This window comes from Moschus berezovskii, chromosome 6, assembly GCF_049115385.1.
Source record: "Moschus berezovskii isolate FMDL1 chromosome 6, NW_MosBer_1.0, whole genome shotgun sequence".
Lineage (NCBI taxonomy): Eukaryota > Metazoa > Chordata > Mammalia > Artiodactyla > Moschidae > Moschus > Moschus berezovskii.
Genome location: NC_142465.1, coordinates 79,173,292 through 79,189,010, shown reverse-complemented (window position 1 = coordinate 79,189,010; position 15,719 = coordinate 79,173,292). Strand labels below are relative to the sequence as shown.

The following is a 15,719-nucleotide window of genomic DNA, read 5'->3' as shown; positions in this document are numbered from 1 at the left end:
CAACCCCTTCTCCACTGTACCCCCAGGTCCTGCTTTCTCTGTATCTGGAAAAGCCTGCTCACAGTGCAGCAGGACTGACCCTGACTCCAGGCTCCTTGCCCAGCCTTGGCCTTGCTCCAGAGCTCAGTGGTGGGTGCTGGTGTGGGGAGTGGGGTGTGGTATGGGATAAGCATCCAGCCCTCCTCTTCTAGATCAAAGACCTGGACAGCAACCTTTTCAGCCCATTGGCCAGAGCAACATCAGCAAGGCAGGCAGGTATCAAGTGGGAAAGGCAGGGAGAGGAAGGAGCTGGGAAGAAGCCCATGGGGTGGGAGAGTGATTTGCCAAGGGCCTCACAGTCTGTTGGTGGCAGGTCTTCCTTCACAGATCCAGGGTAGGATGTGCTGAGACAAGAAGGACCTGGCATGTCAGAGCTGAGCTTGTTTCTCTAAGGGGTTAACAGGGAGGGGGCAATAGCCCAGGGTGGGGCCCGGTGGGTGGGCAGGCCTGAGTGACTCAGATGTGAGGGCTTTCACTTCCCCTTTCATTTTCTGGTGTATATCTGGGCCCAGAGGATGTGTGTGGTTTATTGAAGAGATGCACAGCTGGTGGCTACATCTGCAGAGCTGAGAACAACTGGATCTTGTTCACACTCAGGCAGAGGAAGACTCTCGGGTAAGCAGGGGGTTAAGACCCCGCCCAACTCCCCATCCTCAGGATGAATGGCTGAGAAAGGATATTGCCACTAATTGACAGGAGAAGGGAAATGGAAGCTCAGAGAGGTGAGGTCAGGGCCCGAGGCAGTAGGTTAAGCAGGGGCAGAGCCTGGATAGGGAGGCAGGTGTGTCTGATGGCTTCCTCCCATCCCCCTGGGCCCCTAAACAGTGCAGAGGGAGGGTAACACCTGCTCACGTGGGTTCAGCTCAGGATGTGGATTCCTAAGATGTGAGTGGAAACCTGAGAAGGAAAGGGATTTTAGAGGTGCTCTAGTCCTTTGGCCTAGAACACACAGAAGAACTATACAAAAAAGGTCTTAATGAACCAGATGACCACGATGGTGTGGTCACTCACCTAGAGCCAGATATCTTGGAGTGTGAAGTCAAGTGGGCCTTAGGAATCATCACTAGAAGCAAAGATAGTGGAGGTGATGGAATTCCAGTTGAGCTATTTCAAATCCTAAAAGATGATGCTGTGAAAGTGCTGCACTCAATATACCAGCAAATTTGGAAAGTTCAGCAGTGGCCACAGGACTCAAAAAGGTCAGTTTTCATTCCAATCAGAAAGAAAGGCAATGTCAAAGAATGTTCAAACTACCGCACAATTTACACTCATCTCACACATTAGCAAGGTAATGCTCAAAATTCTCCATGCTAGGCTTCAACAGTATGTGAGCAGAGAAATTCCAGATGTTCAAGCTGGATTTCGAAAAGGCAGAGGAACCAGAGATCAAATTGACAACATTCATTGGATCATAGAAAAAGCAAGAGAATTCCAGAAAACATCTACTTCTGCTTCATTGACTACACTAAAGCCTTTGACTGTGTGGATCACAACTAACTGGAAAAGTCTTCAATAGATGGGAATACCAGACCACCTGACCTGCCTCCTGAGAAATCTGTATGCAAGTAAACAAGCAACAGTTAGAACTGGACATGGAACAACAGACTGGTTCCAAATTGGGAAAGGAGTATATCAAGGCTGTATATTGTCACCCTGCTTATTTAACTTATACGCAGAGTACATCATGAGAAATGCTGGGCTGGATGAAGCACAAGATGGAATCAAGATTGCTGGGAGAAATATAAATAACCTTAAATATGCAGATAACACCACCCTTATGGCAGAAACCAAAGAAGAACTAAAGAACCTCTTGATGAAAGTAAAAGAGGAGAGTGAAAAAGCTCGCTTAAAACTCAATGTTCATGGAGAAGGAAATGGCAACCCACTCCAGTATTCTTGCCTGGAAAATCCCATGGACAGGGGAGCCTGGCATGCTGCAATCATGGGGTCGCAAAGAGTGGGACATGACTGAGAGGCTAACACACACACACACACACACACACACTGTTATATTTTAACTTCATTTTCAACTTTTTAAAAGTTATAAGTAGAGCGGCGAGGTCCCTGCAGGCGCGCGGTTCGCTTTATCCGGCTCCGTGCGGCCTGTCTGCTCCGGCCCGTTCGCCCCGCTCGCGGCCTGCGTCCTGCAGCCCGGCGGTGTTCGAGTTGCATCCCTGAGTTGCCCGGGTCTGCCGGCGGCCGTCTGCAGAGATGCCTGGAAGGAGGGCTCGCAGGAGCGCCCAGCCGAGCCCCGCTCGGGTCCCGGCAGATCCTGAAGTTGAGTGTGCCCTTCAGTTGAGGAGAATTGGAGACAAACTGAATTTCCGGCAGAAACTTGTGAATCTGATATCCAAACTCCTCCGCTCCGGAACTTGACTTAAGATTTCGAATGAGGAGACTCCTTTCAAAGGAAGGTTCCCCAGTAGGTGCAAATTTCATCAGTTAGAGGAGAGACTGCCTTGTAATGGAGAAGAGTGTGAAGGAACTCTCCGTTGCTTTTGAATGCTCTTGGAAACGAAGATGGATACATCACACATGAATTTCTGTCGGTTTGCCAGAAGTTGTTGTTTGGGATTTGAGAACATTAAAAATCCACTTTGTTTATTTTAAAACAAGAATGGAGGAGCTTTGAACATAGGGAATCAATTCTTTATACATTTTGGTTTTGTTTAGAGACTTGTTCTAGTATTTTTGCTGAAGGTTGCTGCCCAGCGTAAGAGGAGCTGACAGATGATTATAGACTAAGGCCAGGGGCTGAGAAGCAGAATATACTGTTTCTACTTCTGGGTGACAACGCCAGGACAATGTGTAATCTTTGGTTTATATATATTATTTTGTTAAGAGTAAAATTTTTTTTTGAGAACACTGAATGTGATAGTGAATGTTAATTTCATAGGTCACTACAAAATATAAACTAATTTGAAAGTTTCCTTTGAGGTAAGATGTATTGTTGTTGTTTCTGTTCATAAGGCCTTTCACTAAGTGTGTTCCCATGAGCCTTAACCTGGGAAGTGATATACTTTGAAAAAATTTGAAGTGTTCCTTGGTGCCAGTGAAATTCTTGCAGAAGAGAAAAAGAAGCATGGGATTTTGCCTAACTCTGAATCATTTAAAAAGCGATAGATTTTTTTAACTGCTGTAATTAAAACTTGGTAAGATGAATATTCTAATATAACTGTTGATAAGAAAATGAATATTTTTAAAGAAGTTTCTAAAATCTATAAAATGTCCTTTCTTATACTCAGTGTATATTGTATAAGAGTGATCTTTTAAGAGAGATTAAGCATGTTTTCATGATTGAGATACATACATGTATTTTTCAAAAGGAACAGATTGCTCATCCAGAATGAAAATTCCATTTACATACATAGGCATAACTTCATCCGTTATATTATCTATCTATCTATCTATATAGTGTTAGAGTAATAGGTACAGTCTGAGACGGGTTTCATGAATTCTGTTTTCAATTATTAAAAGGCCAGGCTATCAACAAAACTCCACAAATATATAAAAAATAAATAATACTGTCATGATTGAATTTCAGCAGGAATAATCTTATTTGTTTTACTTATTTATCATTAAACTATTTTTGTTTCGTTTGATAATAAAGTTGCATTTTGGAATTTTGAGGCAAGGGTTTCATAACTACTTGAACTCTTATGGGAAGAATGTTTTAATATAGGCTGTAGTCACTTTAGATGAAAAATTATCTCAGCATGTTTTTTTCTTCAGTATTACTTAAAGCTGTTAGTTTATTTAGTTGCAAAGACTTTTGCGGGGTGGTGGGGGGCAGCGTCTGCCTAGAGGAGAATGTTTTGACTTGGATATTTATGGTCTATAACTATTTATACATGTATACAATTAAAATTTGATACTGTAGCTGTAACCTATTAAAGATTACCTATTAACAAATTTAAAAATTACCTAAAAATTACCTATTAAATAACATTAGAAATTAAAAAAAATAAATAAATAAAAGTTATAAGTATTCTTCAGAATAATGTTTAATTAATTGGGTTTTTTGGTTGTTAGTTTTTTCATTAACTTATTAACCTGATTTTACCAAATTCAAAAGTGTCTATTTTTAGGAGAGGAGAATTGATTATTTTATATTTATTGTAATCCTTATCTGTTAATTTTATTTCTCTTATCTATTTATTCTGTAAGTATATGGAAATCTGGAAAAGGGTTGTATTTTTTTTTTCCTTTCATATATTTTGCTGAAATTTATAGAAATTTTTTCTTCAATATGTGTACTTCTGGTGATAGATTTATATCATTGTGATATAGCTATATATCTAGCCTAGGGCCACATTGGAGAAATCAATGGCAACCCACTCCAGTACTCTTGCCTGGAGAATCCCATGGATGGAGGAGCCTGGTAGGCTGCAGTCCATGGGGTCACGAAGAGTCGGACACGACTGAAGCGACTTAGCAGCAGCAGCAGCAGCAGCAGCAGGGCCTCCTTACTTTAGTGTGAAAGCAAATAGCCTTTATGAGGTGTTAGTTCTGAGTCCCTTCCTGATGGCAGAAAATAAGCTGAAAGATTTGTTTTGTCTGTGCCTCTTATGTCGAAAGAACATGGATAAATAGTACCACATCCCAAATTTGATTCAAGTTCCATTCAAAGAGCAATGTAGATATCAGCCAGTGACCTGCAAGCACCAGGACAAAGGGCTTGAAGGAATAACAGGACAGCGTACAGTTACTCAGATTAATGCAGGTTTGGGGCAGAAACTAAAGCCCAAGAATGTCTCACCAAAAACAAGAAAAATTATAGTTGCAATTCTCATTATTCAACTTAGTGTTTGACCTTGAGTATATCTCTTTATCCTTTTCCATTCCGTTCTGTTCCATCACTCAGTCGTGTCCGACTCTATGCAACCCCGTGGACTATAGCCTACCAGGCTTCTCCGTCCATGGGATTCTCCAGGCAAGAATACTGGAGTGGGTTACCGTTTCCTTCTCCAGGGGATCTTCCCGACCCAGGGATCGAACCCGGGTCTCCCGCATTGGAGGCAGACGCTTTAACCTCTGAGCCACCAGGGAAGCCCACATCATCAATTAAAGTGATAATCTCGATAATTTTACAGTTAATTAGAACCTCTACAAATCTCAAATTCTTGACAAAAATTATCTTCCCAGACTATGCTGTTTTTGTTTATCACTTAGGGCAACACAAACTGGAAATTCCCTTGGAGGAGAGGCCAGTTTTAGTCTATTCTAGGTTTGTTTGAGCTGATTATCATTTTATCCCATATTTGAGAAGCCAGAAAAGTACCTGGTATAGTATTCACCCTTTCCTGTTCCCCTCCAGTGACTCTGAAATGATTGCAACAGACACAGATCATGGGTGCTTTAAGCTTTCAAACAATAAAGCTTTAGTTTTAGATACAGAAGAGAAGTTACCCTATTTTTGTTCTTCAATTAACTAGAATGATTGGGGCTGGAAATTTTTTTGGAACAATCTCTCCCACCTAGTTAGTCTTGCTTGTCAGTTTATATGATAACTCTCTGCACGCCACAAGACCATGTCAACCCTGGAACATGATTTTATGAGGAAGCTCATTTAACTTTTATGTCTTTACCAGGGCAGATATTATTTCTACTAGTTAAAGATTTCTGAATTGGATTACAATGTCAAGCATCACATTTAGGATGTAAGTGTTTTGGTGGTCTGAATAGTGAATTAAAGGAGTTAAAAACAAACAAACAAAAAACTCAGTGTTCAAAAAACTAAGATCGTGGCACCAGTCTCATCACTTCAAGGCAAACAGATGGAGAAACAATGGAAACGGTGACAGACTTTACTTTCCTGGGCTCCAAAATCACCGCAGATGGTGACTGCAGCCATGAAATTAAAAGAGGCTTGCTCCTTGGAAGAAAAGCTATGACCAACATAGACAGCATACTAAAAGGCAGAGACATTACTTTGCCAACAAAGGTCCGTCGAGTCAAAGCTACGGTTTTTCCAGTAGTCATGAATGAATGTGAGAGTTGGACCATAAAGAAAGCTGAGCACTGAAGAACTAACTGATTCTTTCAGACTATGGTGCTGGAGAAGACTCTTGAGAGTCCCTTGGACTGCAAGGAGATCAAACCAGTCCATCCTAAAGGAAATCAGTCCTGAATATTTATTGGAAGGACTTATGTTGGCAAGCCACTCCAGTACTCTTGCCTAGAAAATCCCATGGATGGAGCAGCCTGGTAGGCTGCAGTCCGTGGAGTCGCTAAGGGTCGGACACGACTGAGCGACTTCACTTTCACTTTTCACTTTCACACATTGGAGAAGGAAATGGCAACCCACTCCAGTGTTTGCCTGGAGAATCCCAGGGATGGGGGACCCTGGTGGGCTTCTGTCTATGGGGTCGCACAGAGTCGGACACGACTGAAGTGACGCAGCAGCAGCAGCAGCAGCATGCTGAAGCTGAAGCTCCAATGCTTTGACCATCTGATGCAAAGAACTGACTCATTTGAAAAGACCCTGATGCTAGGAAAGATCGAAGGCGGGAGGAGAAGGGGACAATAGAGGATGGATGGTATCTCTGACTAGATGGACATGAGTCTAAGCAAGCTCTGGAAGTTAGTGATGAACAGGGAAGCCTGGGATGCTGCAGTCCACGGGGTTGCAAAGAGGAGAGGCCAGGTATGGGATCTTGAGCCCATAGAGTAAATTGGAGCCCAGTCTACCATGAACGAAATTTCTGACCTTGGGCAAATCATATAACAGCTATGCTTCAGTTTCCTTATCTTCAAATAGGGATACAATAGTATATACCTCAAGGTTATTGGAATAATATACATTATAATTTATAAAATCTTAGCAGCTGAAGTGTAGAGCAAAATCAGAAACACTTGAGGTTGTCATCAATAGCTGTTGCTATATCTATAAGGATCTTTACTATCATTTCAGTCAGGTCTCAGGAGGGGTAGTTTATAAATGCTCTTTTGCCTTCTAAAAAGGGGTTAAACATAATCAACATTTGCTTTCTTTCTTCACCTCCCAGCACATGATAGTCACAACCAGAACCGAAAGAAAACCTCTCAATATAAAGATCTGCTTAAAAAGAAAAAAAAAAAAAAAAGACAACTGAGAATTGACAAGATTGAAAGGATGGCACTCTACTATATCATGAGTATGAATTAAATTGGCAGTTTCTTTGCATAACCATGTGGCAAAATGAAAAATTTTTAGGTGTTGATACCCTCAGACCCAGTCATTCTACTTCCAGAAATAGCTTAAAGAAATAATATCAAATGAAGGCAAACTTTTCTACAAGAAATGTGTTCTTTGCACTATTATTTACATAAATAATTAGAAACAGTCTAAAAGTTCAACAGTCAGGGGACGACAGCAGAGAGGACTGGGCACCATCAGGGGTTCTCAGCCACCCAGGGCAGAGCTTCAGGGATTGGGCGGGGTCGGAGGAACTTCAGGCCCTTGTGGGATAAAGGCTGTTGCAGAAGCTAGGAGAGCGTGGGCTGTGGGAACTGCAGCATCAGGAAATTTATCAAAGCAGAGACTGGAGCACAGGGAGCAAGACATCATTTTAGAACGAAAACACTCATTTGCTAATAAACATATCTATGAATAAAAATTTTTATATTAAAAAAGGCATAGGGCATAGTTATCACAAATGTGGGATGTAGATCGGAAAGACCAGGCTCCAGCGTCAGCCTGAAAACTTGGGCTGACCTAATTTTAGGTGAGTTTCAGGAGCCTGCGTGTCATAGACAATGAATCAGTATTAGTTGTTACCAATTAGTATACACAAGTGTTCCCTCACGTAATCTCCAGAGTATCCCTTCCTATCTGTTCTTCTGTCTCTGGTTTTATTTCCCCTATAACTTCGCAGATGGCTGTCTCCTGTCTGATTACCTTCTCCTTGTACCCCAACAGGAGAGCAGGACTCTAACTCAGGGTGGAGTGAGCAGTGGGAGGATGAGTAACTCTCCTTAACTAGTGGCCAGCAGAGCCCAGGGGACAGAGAAGCACGCTGGGTTAAGTCCATGGTGGCACTGGTGGCCGTCCTAGTGGAAACCACTGGAAACCAAACCCCTCACTGCTTCCTGCAGTCACTGCTCACTCATGATGGAGCCCACATTCTGTTTTCCCTTCCCAAGGGTGAAGCCACACCTCCTTTCTGCCTGATGCAGACAAGGAGCTGAAAGGAGATCTCTGAGATCCTGCTGCTGCCATGAACCCAAAAGAACTCCAGGACTGCTCAGGTAGTCAGCTGTCTCTTGTTTGGATGGTTCCTACTTATGACCCAGAACTGAAATGCTGCCAACTATCTGAATTAACCTAGAGAAGAATCAAGAATCAAGGAGGGAATGGATAAGCATCCTCAAGTCCCATGGAGTCCAAGGGGACTTCCCCTACCCTGGGGTCTGTCCTCAAAGCCTCTTTTCTGGCTCTCTTCTCCGGGATCCATGGCCAAGGTGCTCAGTTTCTCCCTCCCAGCCCCCCAGTTCCCAGCTCATGACTCAGAAGTAAGGCCAGAATAGCCCACAGATAGAGGGGACAACAGAGGGAGTCCCCAAGATCAGACAGGGCAGGGAGAGGAGGTCCCACAGCACCCCTGAAACTTCTCCTGCCCTCTCTCTTGGTACGAGCCTCCTCCTGCTCCCAAACCCTGGAGCATCACCACAGAGGCTGTTTCCTCCAACTCTCGCCCTGCTGCCTGCCCAGCTGCTCTGCAAGGATCAGCAGAGCCTGAGCTGAACCCGTCTGGCCTTTGCCGCCCCACCTTGTGTGACTTGGAGCACAGTTATCTGACCTCACCTGTAAAATGAGAAGAATATTTCCCTATGTTGTTACGAGGTTGAAATGTGCTCTGTGGCCTGGGCCACACAGTAGGTCCTGCTGAATGTGCTGCTGTCCCCTCTACCTGGAATGTGTTAGTTCCAGGTGGAAAACCCCCCCTCCCCCAGAATCACCTCTCCCTCCATGCTGTGTCACCACACCCGCCCAGGAATCTCATATATAAGCATGTGCTTACCAGGTCTGATACTTCAGGCAGGTACTGGCTCTACTGATCTCAAACACTCCTGCAGACAACCAAGTGCTCTGTTATTTCCCCCACCCACCCACACCCTAATCAACAAATACACAGATTTAGTGCCCTGGTTCCCTCCTTATGAGACCGAGGTTCCTTTCACTGTTACTAAAACAGGAAAAAGAAAAAAATTAACAACCCTTCATGCTGCAGGATAGACAGAGAGAGAGTGAGCTGGTATCTCTTCCTCTTCAAATAAGGACACAAATCTTCTTGGATTAGGGCCCCACACTTATGACTTCATTTCACTGTAATTTCCACTTTAAAGGCTCTATCTTCAAATAGACTCATTGAGGTGGGGGTGAGGCTATGGCTTCAACATATGATCGGGGCAGTTGGACCCAGTTCACCGATAACCCCAAGTGAATCCATCAACAGTACCCCCAGATGACTGCTGCTCAGGAAGATTAACTTTGACCACTTTATCAGTTCAGTTCAGTTGCTCAGTCATGTCCTACTCTTTGCAACCCTATGAACTGCAGCACGCCAGGGGTCCCTGTCTATCACCAACTCCCGGAGTCCACCCAAACCCACGTCCATTGAGTCGGTGATGCCATCCAGCCATCTCATCTTCTGTTGTTCCCTTCTCCTCCTGCCCTCAATCTTTCCCAGAATCACGGTCTTTTCAAACGAGTCAACCTTCGCGTCAGGTGGCCAAAGTATTGAAGTTTCAGCTTCAACATCAGTCCTTCCAATGAACACCCAGGACTGATCTCCTTTAGGATGGACTGGTTAGATCTCCTTGCAGTCCAAGGGACTCTCAAGAGTCTTCTCCAACGCCACATTTCAAAAGCATCAATTCTTTGGCAATCAGCTTTCTTTAGAGTCCAACTCTCACATCCATACATGACCACTGGAAAAACCATAGCCTTGACTAGACAGACCTTTGTTGACAAAGTGATGTCTCTGCTTTTAAATATGTTGTCTAGGTTGGTCATAACTTTCCTTCCAAGGAGTAAGCAGCTTTTAATTTCATGGCTGCAATCACTACCTGCAGTGATTTTGGAGCCCAGTAAAACAAACTCAGCCACTGTTTCCACTGTTTCCCAATCTACTTGCCATGAAGTGATGTGACCAGATGCCGTGATCTTAGTTTTCTGAATGATGAGCTTTAAGTCAACTTTTTCACTCTCCTCTTTCACTTTCATCAAAAGGCCCTTTAGTTCTTTTTCAATTTCTGCCATAAGTGTTAGATCATGAACTCCTTATTGCCAATTTCAGACTGAAATTTAAGACAGTGGGGAAAACCACTAGACCATTCAGATATGACCTCAATCAAATCCCTTATGACTATATAGTGGAAGTGAGAAATAGATTTAAGGGACTAGATCTGATTGACAGAGTGCCTGATGAACTATGGCGGAGGTTTGTGACATTGTACAGGAGACAGAAATCAAGACCATCCCCAAGAAAAAGAAATCCAAAAAAGCAAAATGGCTGTCTGAGGAGGCCTTACAAATAGCTGTGAAAAGAAGAGAAGCAAAAAGTAAAGGAGAAAGGGAAAGATATTCCCATTTGAATGCAGAATTCCAAAGAATAGCAAGGAGAGATAAGAAAGCCTTCCTCAGAGATCAAAGCAAAGAAATAGAGGAAAACAATAGAATGGGAAAGACGAGAAATCTCTTCAAGAAAATAAGAGATACCAAGGGAAAATTTCATGCAAAGATGGGCTCAATAAAGGACAGAAATGGTAGGGACCTAACAGAAGCAGAAGGATATTAAGAAGAGGTGGCAAGAATACATAGGAGAACTGTATTAAAAACAGCTTCACAACCCAGATAATCACGATGGTGTGATCACTCACCTAGAGCCAGATATCCTGGAATGTGAAGTCAAGTGGGCCTTAGGAAGGATCACTATGAACAAAGCTAGTGGAGGTGTGATGGAATTCCAGTTGAGCTATTTCAAATCTTGAAAGATGATGCTGTGAAAGTGCTGCCCTCAATATGCCAGCAAATTTGGAAAACTCAGCAGTGGCCACAGGACTGGAAAAGATCAGTTTTCATTCCAATCCTAAAGAAAGGCAATGCCAAAGAATGCTCAAACTACTGCACAATTGCACTCATCTCACACGCTAGCAAGGTAATGCTCAAAATTCTCCAAGCCAGGCTTCAGCAATACGTGAACCGTGAACTTTCAGATGTTCAAATTGGTTTTAGAAAAGGTAGAGATCAAATTGCCAACATCCGTTGGATCATGGAGAAAGCAAGAGTTCCAGAAAAACATCTATTTCTGCTTTATTGTGTGCCAAAGCCTTTGACTATGTGGATCACAATAAACTGTGGAAAATTCTGAAAGAGATGGGAATACCAGACCACCTGACCTGCCTCTTGAGAAACCTGTATGCAGGTCAGGAAGCAAGTTAGAACTGGACATGGAACAACAGACTGGTTCCAAATCGGGAAAGGAGTACGTCAAGGCTATATTTTGTCACCCTGCTTATTTAACTTATATGCAGAGTACATCATGAGGAACGCTGGGCTGGAGGAAGCACAAGCTGGAATCAAGATTGCTGGGAGAAATATCAATAACCTCAGATATGCAGATAATCACTTTATAATCATTACAATTTACCTTTTACATTACACCATAATTTCCTCTCATCTTAGTCTTTTATCCACCTGGGGTAAAAACTTTTTTTGAGGATATCATTGAGTATATCCAGAAGAGAGTAAGCAACGAAGAGCTGCAAAACCTGCTCACTGAAGGCAAAACCTGGGAGAATTTTGTGACTGAGGCTGGTTTGTCCAGCTAACCTACATGGGTGCATCAAGAATGTTACCCACATCCCTGCACCTCAGGCTAGCTTCCTCCTGACAGGCCTCCTCCAGGGGTCAGAGTGAAGCAGAGGGTCCAGGTTGGAGGAGTAGTAGGCAGGCTTGGGCAGCAGGGCCAGAACCAGAGTGAGGAGAGTGGGCCTCGAGGACACAGAACTGTAGGGGCTGTGACCCTAGCAGAGGTCCCCTGAGTGGGAGGGGGGCATTTCTTCCCTCCCTGATGGGATCCCCTCATGCTGGGCTAGAGGGCCCTGGGTGACCGTGTCCTCCACACCCTGCCTGGGACCTGGCTTCTCACTCCATCTGGAATCCTCTTCTAGTCTACGTGGAGCCACCTGACAGTGGAAGGCCATGTGGCTCAGTGAGCCCTCCAGGGTCACAGTGAGTGGCTGGGATTGTGTGTCATTTGAGGAATTCTGAGGAGCCTCATGCATCCCCAACAAGAGAAAAACACTTCCTCCACCAGCTGTGCAAGTGCTGGTCTCTTCAGATTCAGCAATTCAGATAGATGTTTCCTAAAGTCTCTGGAATCTTTAGAGGTTCCACAAAGTTGCATACGGCCTTAGGGTACAGGTATGTGAAGCTGTCACCAGCTAAGTTGTGAGTTAGGCTGGTGACCCCTGAGAGGTCAGGGATACTGGGCACTGAAAGATGTCAGGATTCCAGCTACAGTTTATCGAAGAGTGGAATTCAGGTTCCCATCAGCTCCAGGACAGAGTCTGGGCAGGTTTCACACATGAAGCTTGCATTGTCCTCAGGATGAGTTACTGTCCTGGATTCAGTGTGTGGCAAGACACACAGAGAACTACCCCCAGGTATGCTCACCCTGTTTAAAAACAAATTATAATTTTTTAAATGTTCATTTTGCCTGAAATATAACATCAAATAAATTGGTGAGTTACCATAGGATGAGATTTCTAGAAAGCTCTGGATATGTGCACTACTGCGTATTTTGCTTATTCATGTAACATCTACAGTGCTCAATTTGTGTTTCTCTTTGTATTGTGATAGTCTTTCCTGTTTGTTAGTTGCCAGTAAGTTAATTTGGTGTTAAAGAGTTTTAAATGCATGACAACAAAAAGCCTTTTGTGATGAGTGAGAATAGGACCAGGTTTCAATCTTTTATTTATTATGGTGGTATTTTGTTTGTCTATTACTGTTATTATTTCCAAGCTAAAAAATTAAAAACAAATTATTAATACGCTGACCTGTTGTCTCTGACTACTCCCAGAGGTCAGACTAATGCCCTAGTGTCCCACTCCTCTGGAGGTCAGTGCAGATATCACATGGCCCAAAGGCACCATCATATGTCACTTTGTCAGACTGTCCAGTGGCCAAAGGCACAGGCAGACAAGAACACTCCTATCAGCCAGAATATTCCAGGAGCTTAGGGACCAATTCCCAGTTGCCAAGGGCAAAGAGCAGGTTGACTCCTCACTACACACTAAGGCCCTTGAATAAAGGTTTTCTCCCCCAATCCCACTTCTGTTAGTCTCTCTGTGGACTTTCCACCCTACCAGTCCTGTGGAAGTAATGGTATTGACCTGCCTCTGAGGCATCTTTATCAAATACCTCTCTTAAGACTATCTTAAAATGGCTTTTGCTTGTTAATTTCATGATTGAATAACGGAGTATCCATGAGGTACAAACATGTGTTTAATGTTGAAAATAATTTACATTTGCAAAATTCTTCCCTTGTGATTTATAATAAAATCTCTGTGGTTTATGCAGAATAGATCCATTGAGCTTATTTTACGGACAAGCAAATTGTCTTTCTTAATCCCTTGATGTTCCTTGTTACAGGAAAGAAATGGAGGCATTACGTGAATTTCTGAATGAATTGAAGACAGACTTGGCTATAGAAGACCAAGAAAGATTCCAACAGGACCTGCTAGACAGGGAGAGCTTTTTAAAGGAGTTTCCTCAGGTGAAAAAGGAGCTGGAAGAGAGCATAAGAAAGCTCTACGCACTTGCAGACAGGGTTGACAAGTCACACAGGGACTGTACTATCTTCAAGGTGGTGGCCAACTCTACCAGCACTGTGTCTGGTGTTCTGAACATCCTCGGCCTGGCTCTGGCACCTGTGACAGCAGGGGCCAGTTTGGTGCTCTCGACCACTGGGTTAGGGCTGGGAGCAGCAGCTACTGTGACCACTATGTCCACCAGCATCATGGAACACTTTAGTAGGTCATCAGCAGAAACAGAAGCCAGTGGCCTGTTGTCAACTAACATCAAAGAAAAGGTGTCTGTGGGAGCTCGATGTCTGTGTGCACTTAGGATGACTTTTTCTATAGCAAAAGTCTACAGTTCCATGCAAGAGGTTAGGAAAAATGTCCATGCTGCAAAGCTGGTGAAAGACAACTCTCAGTTAGCAGCCCATGCTAAAAGCTTCACAAGCACTGGGCAGGTCTCTGTCCAAACCAGCAAGGAGGTGAAAGAAGCTTTCAAAGGCACGGCTCTGGCAATGACCAAAAAGGCCCAGATCATTGCTGGAGGCTTTGCAGGAATCTTCCTTTTAGTGGATGTGGGCTTCCTGGTAAAAGAGTCAATGCACTTGCATGAGGGGGCAAAGACAGAGTTGGCTGAGAAGCTGAGGCAGCAGGCCAGGAAGCTGGAGGAGAGGTTGAAGGAGGTCATACAGACCTATGAGAGGCTGAAGCAAGGCCTGACTTCCCCAGCCCCAGAGCAGTGCAGAAACCAGGGACACACGTGCGACCAAGGTTCATAGCACCTTGTTAGAGGGGAAAGGAGGGGTGACAACACTGATGGAGCTGGGGGCTAGGAATCTGGCATTTCTGTAGCTGAGCACAGCAGGGGGGAAGGCATGCAGGTGGAAGACAGGGAGAGAGAAGCAAGGAGCCTGGAGCCTGGACTAAGGGAGGAGAGTGAGGGGAGGGGAGAAACCACTTATTTTGGACTAAAGAACACACTGGGGGCAGAACAGAGAGGCAGAGAAGCTAGCAACGAGAGGCCAGGAATATGAAAGGGTTTGAAATGGGAGGAAGTCAAAAAGGAACGAAAGCTAGGATCCAGGAGAAGTAGCCTGGGCTCCTCCATCACCCTCTCCAGGGTTTGCTGTCCCAGCAAGAAGGGTCTCCTACTGGTGGGAGACTGGCCCTCCTTCTCCAGCATCAGCTCACCTTTGATCCCCGCAGGTTTATCTTAATTAGGCAGTGACTTCTTGATGATGGCGGTGGTGGTGGTGGTGGTGGCAGCAATGACTACTCAGTGGGTGGAACATTTGTCGAGATGCAGGTGATATTTGGGACCAGGATACACTAATGAAGTTCGTGTGCAATTCCAAATGCTGTGTGAAACAGAGGTTAACTTTTTTTTTTAATTACAAAAGAAAGAAAAAATGACATCAGAAGGCAACAACCTATCAAGGAACTTTGTGGTGTGTCAAGGAGGAGATCAACCATCCTGGAGTGAAGAAAGGCAGCCTCTCAGACCCTCAGTTTCTTCTTCAGTTGTGGGTGGGGCTGGACAAGACTTTCAGGTTCCTTTGTCTCTCCCCACCTTTTGTTCTCCAGACTCAGGTTCAATAAATACAAGCTGATTTACTGAGGCTTCCTTGCATTGACTGAGGGGCTCACTTGGGCTCCAGATGCCTGACTTCCTTCCCCATGAACCTGTCTCCCAGGATCTCAGGGCGCACGTCCTCCATGGCTCCTCCTTCCTGCCCACTGGGCTCCCATCCAGTCGTTTCCCTCAGACCCTGGAGCCCCCAGACCCCATGGGACACCCAGGAGAGCCCATGTCATTTGACTTGCGCTGAGCATGGGGATACTCCTCCTCCAGCCCCGGGGACAAGGATGGACACAGGGCACTTGAGAGTTATTGA

General features: G+C 44.3%; 1 protein-coding gene and 1 pseudogene across 2 annotated transcripts; both read left to right on the top strand.

Annotated features, from left to right (window-relative positions):
* The first annotated feature begins 110 nt into the window (after positions 1 to 110).
* LOC129536855 (apolipoprotein L3 pseudogene) lies at positions 111 to 15,439 on the top strand (annotated as a pseudogene). Its single transcript, XR_016037646.1, has 3 exons — positions 111 to 129; positions 552 to 654; positions 13,679 to 15,439. The product of XR_016037646.1 is annotated as an apolipoprotein L3 pseudogene (transcript).
* On the top strand, positions 665 to 4,193 carry LOC148777653 (phorbol-12-myristate-13-acetate-induced protein 1-like). Its single transcript, XM_088837175.1, has one exon. It carries the CDS (start codon positions 2,251 to 2,253, stop codon positions 2,413 to 2,415), a length of 165 nt encoding a protein of 54 aa, XP_088693301.1. The 5' UTR covers positions 665 to 2,250; the 3' UTR covers positions 2,416 to 4,193.
* Positions 15,440 to 15,719: the final 280 nt, after the last annotated feature.

Coding starts and splice junctions, on each gene's coding strand:
- LOC148777653 (XM_088837175.1), top strand. CDS start 2,251: ATGCCTGGAAGGAGGGCTCGCAGGAGCGCCCAGCCGAGCCCCGCTCGG.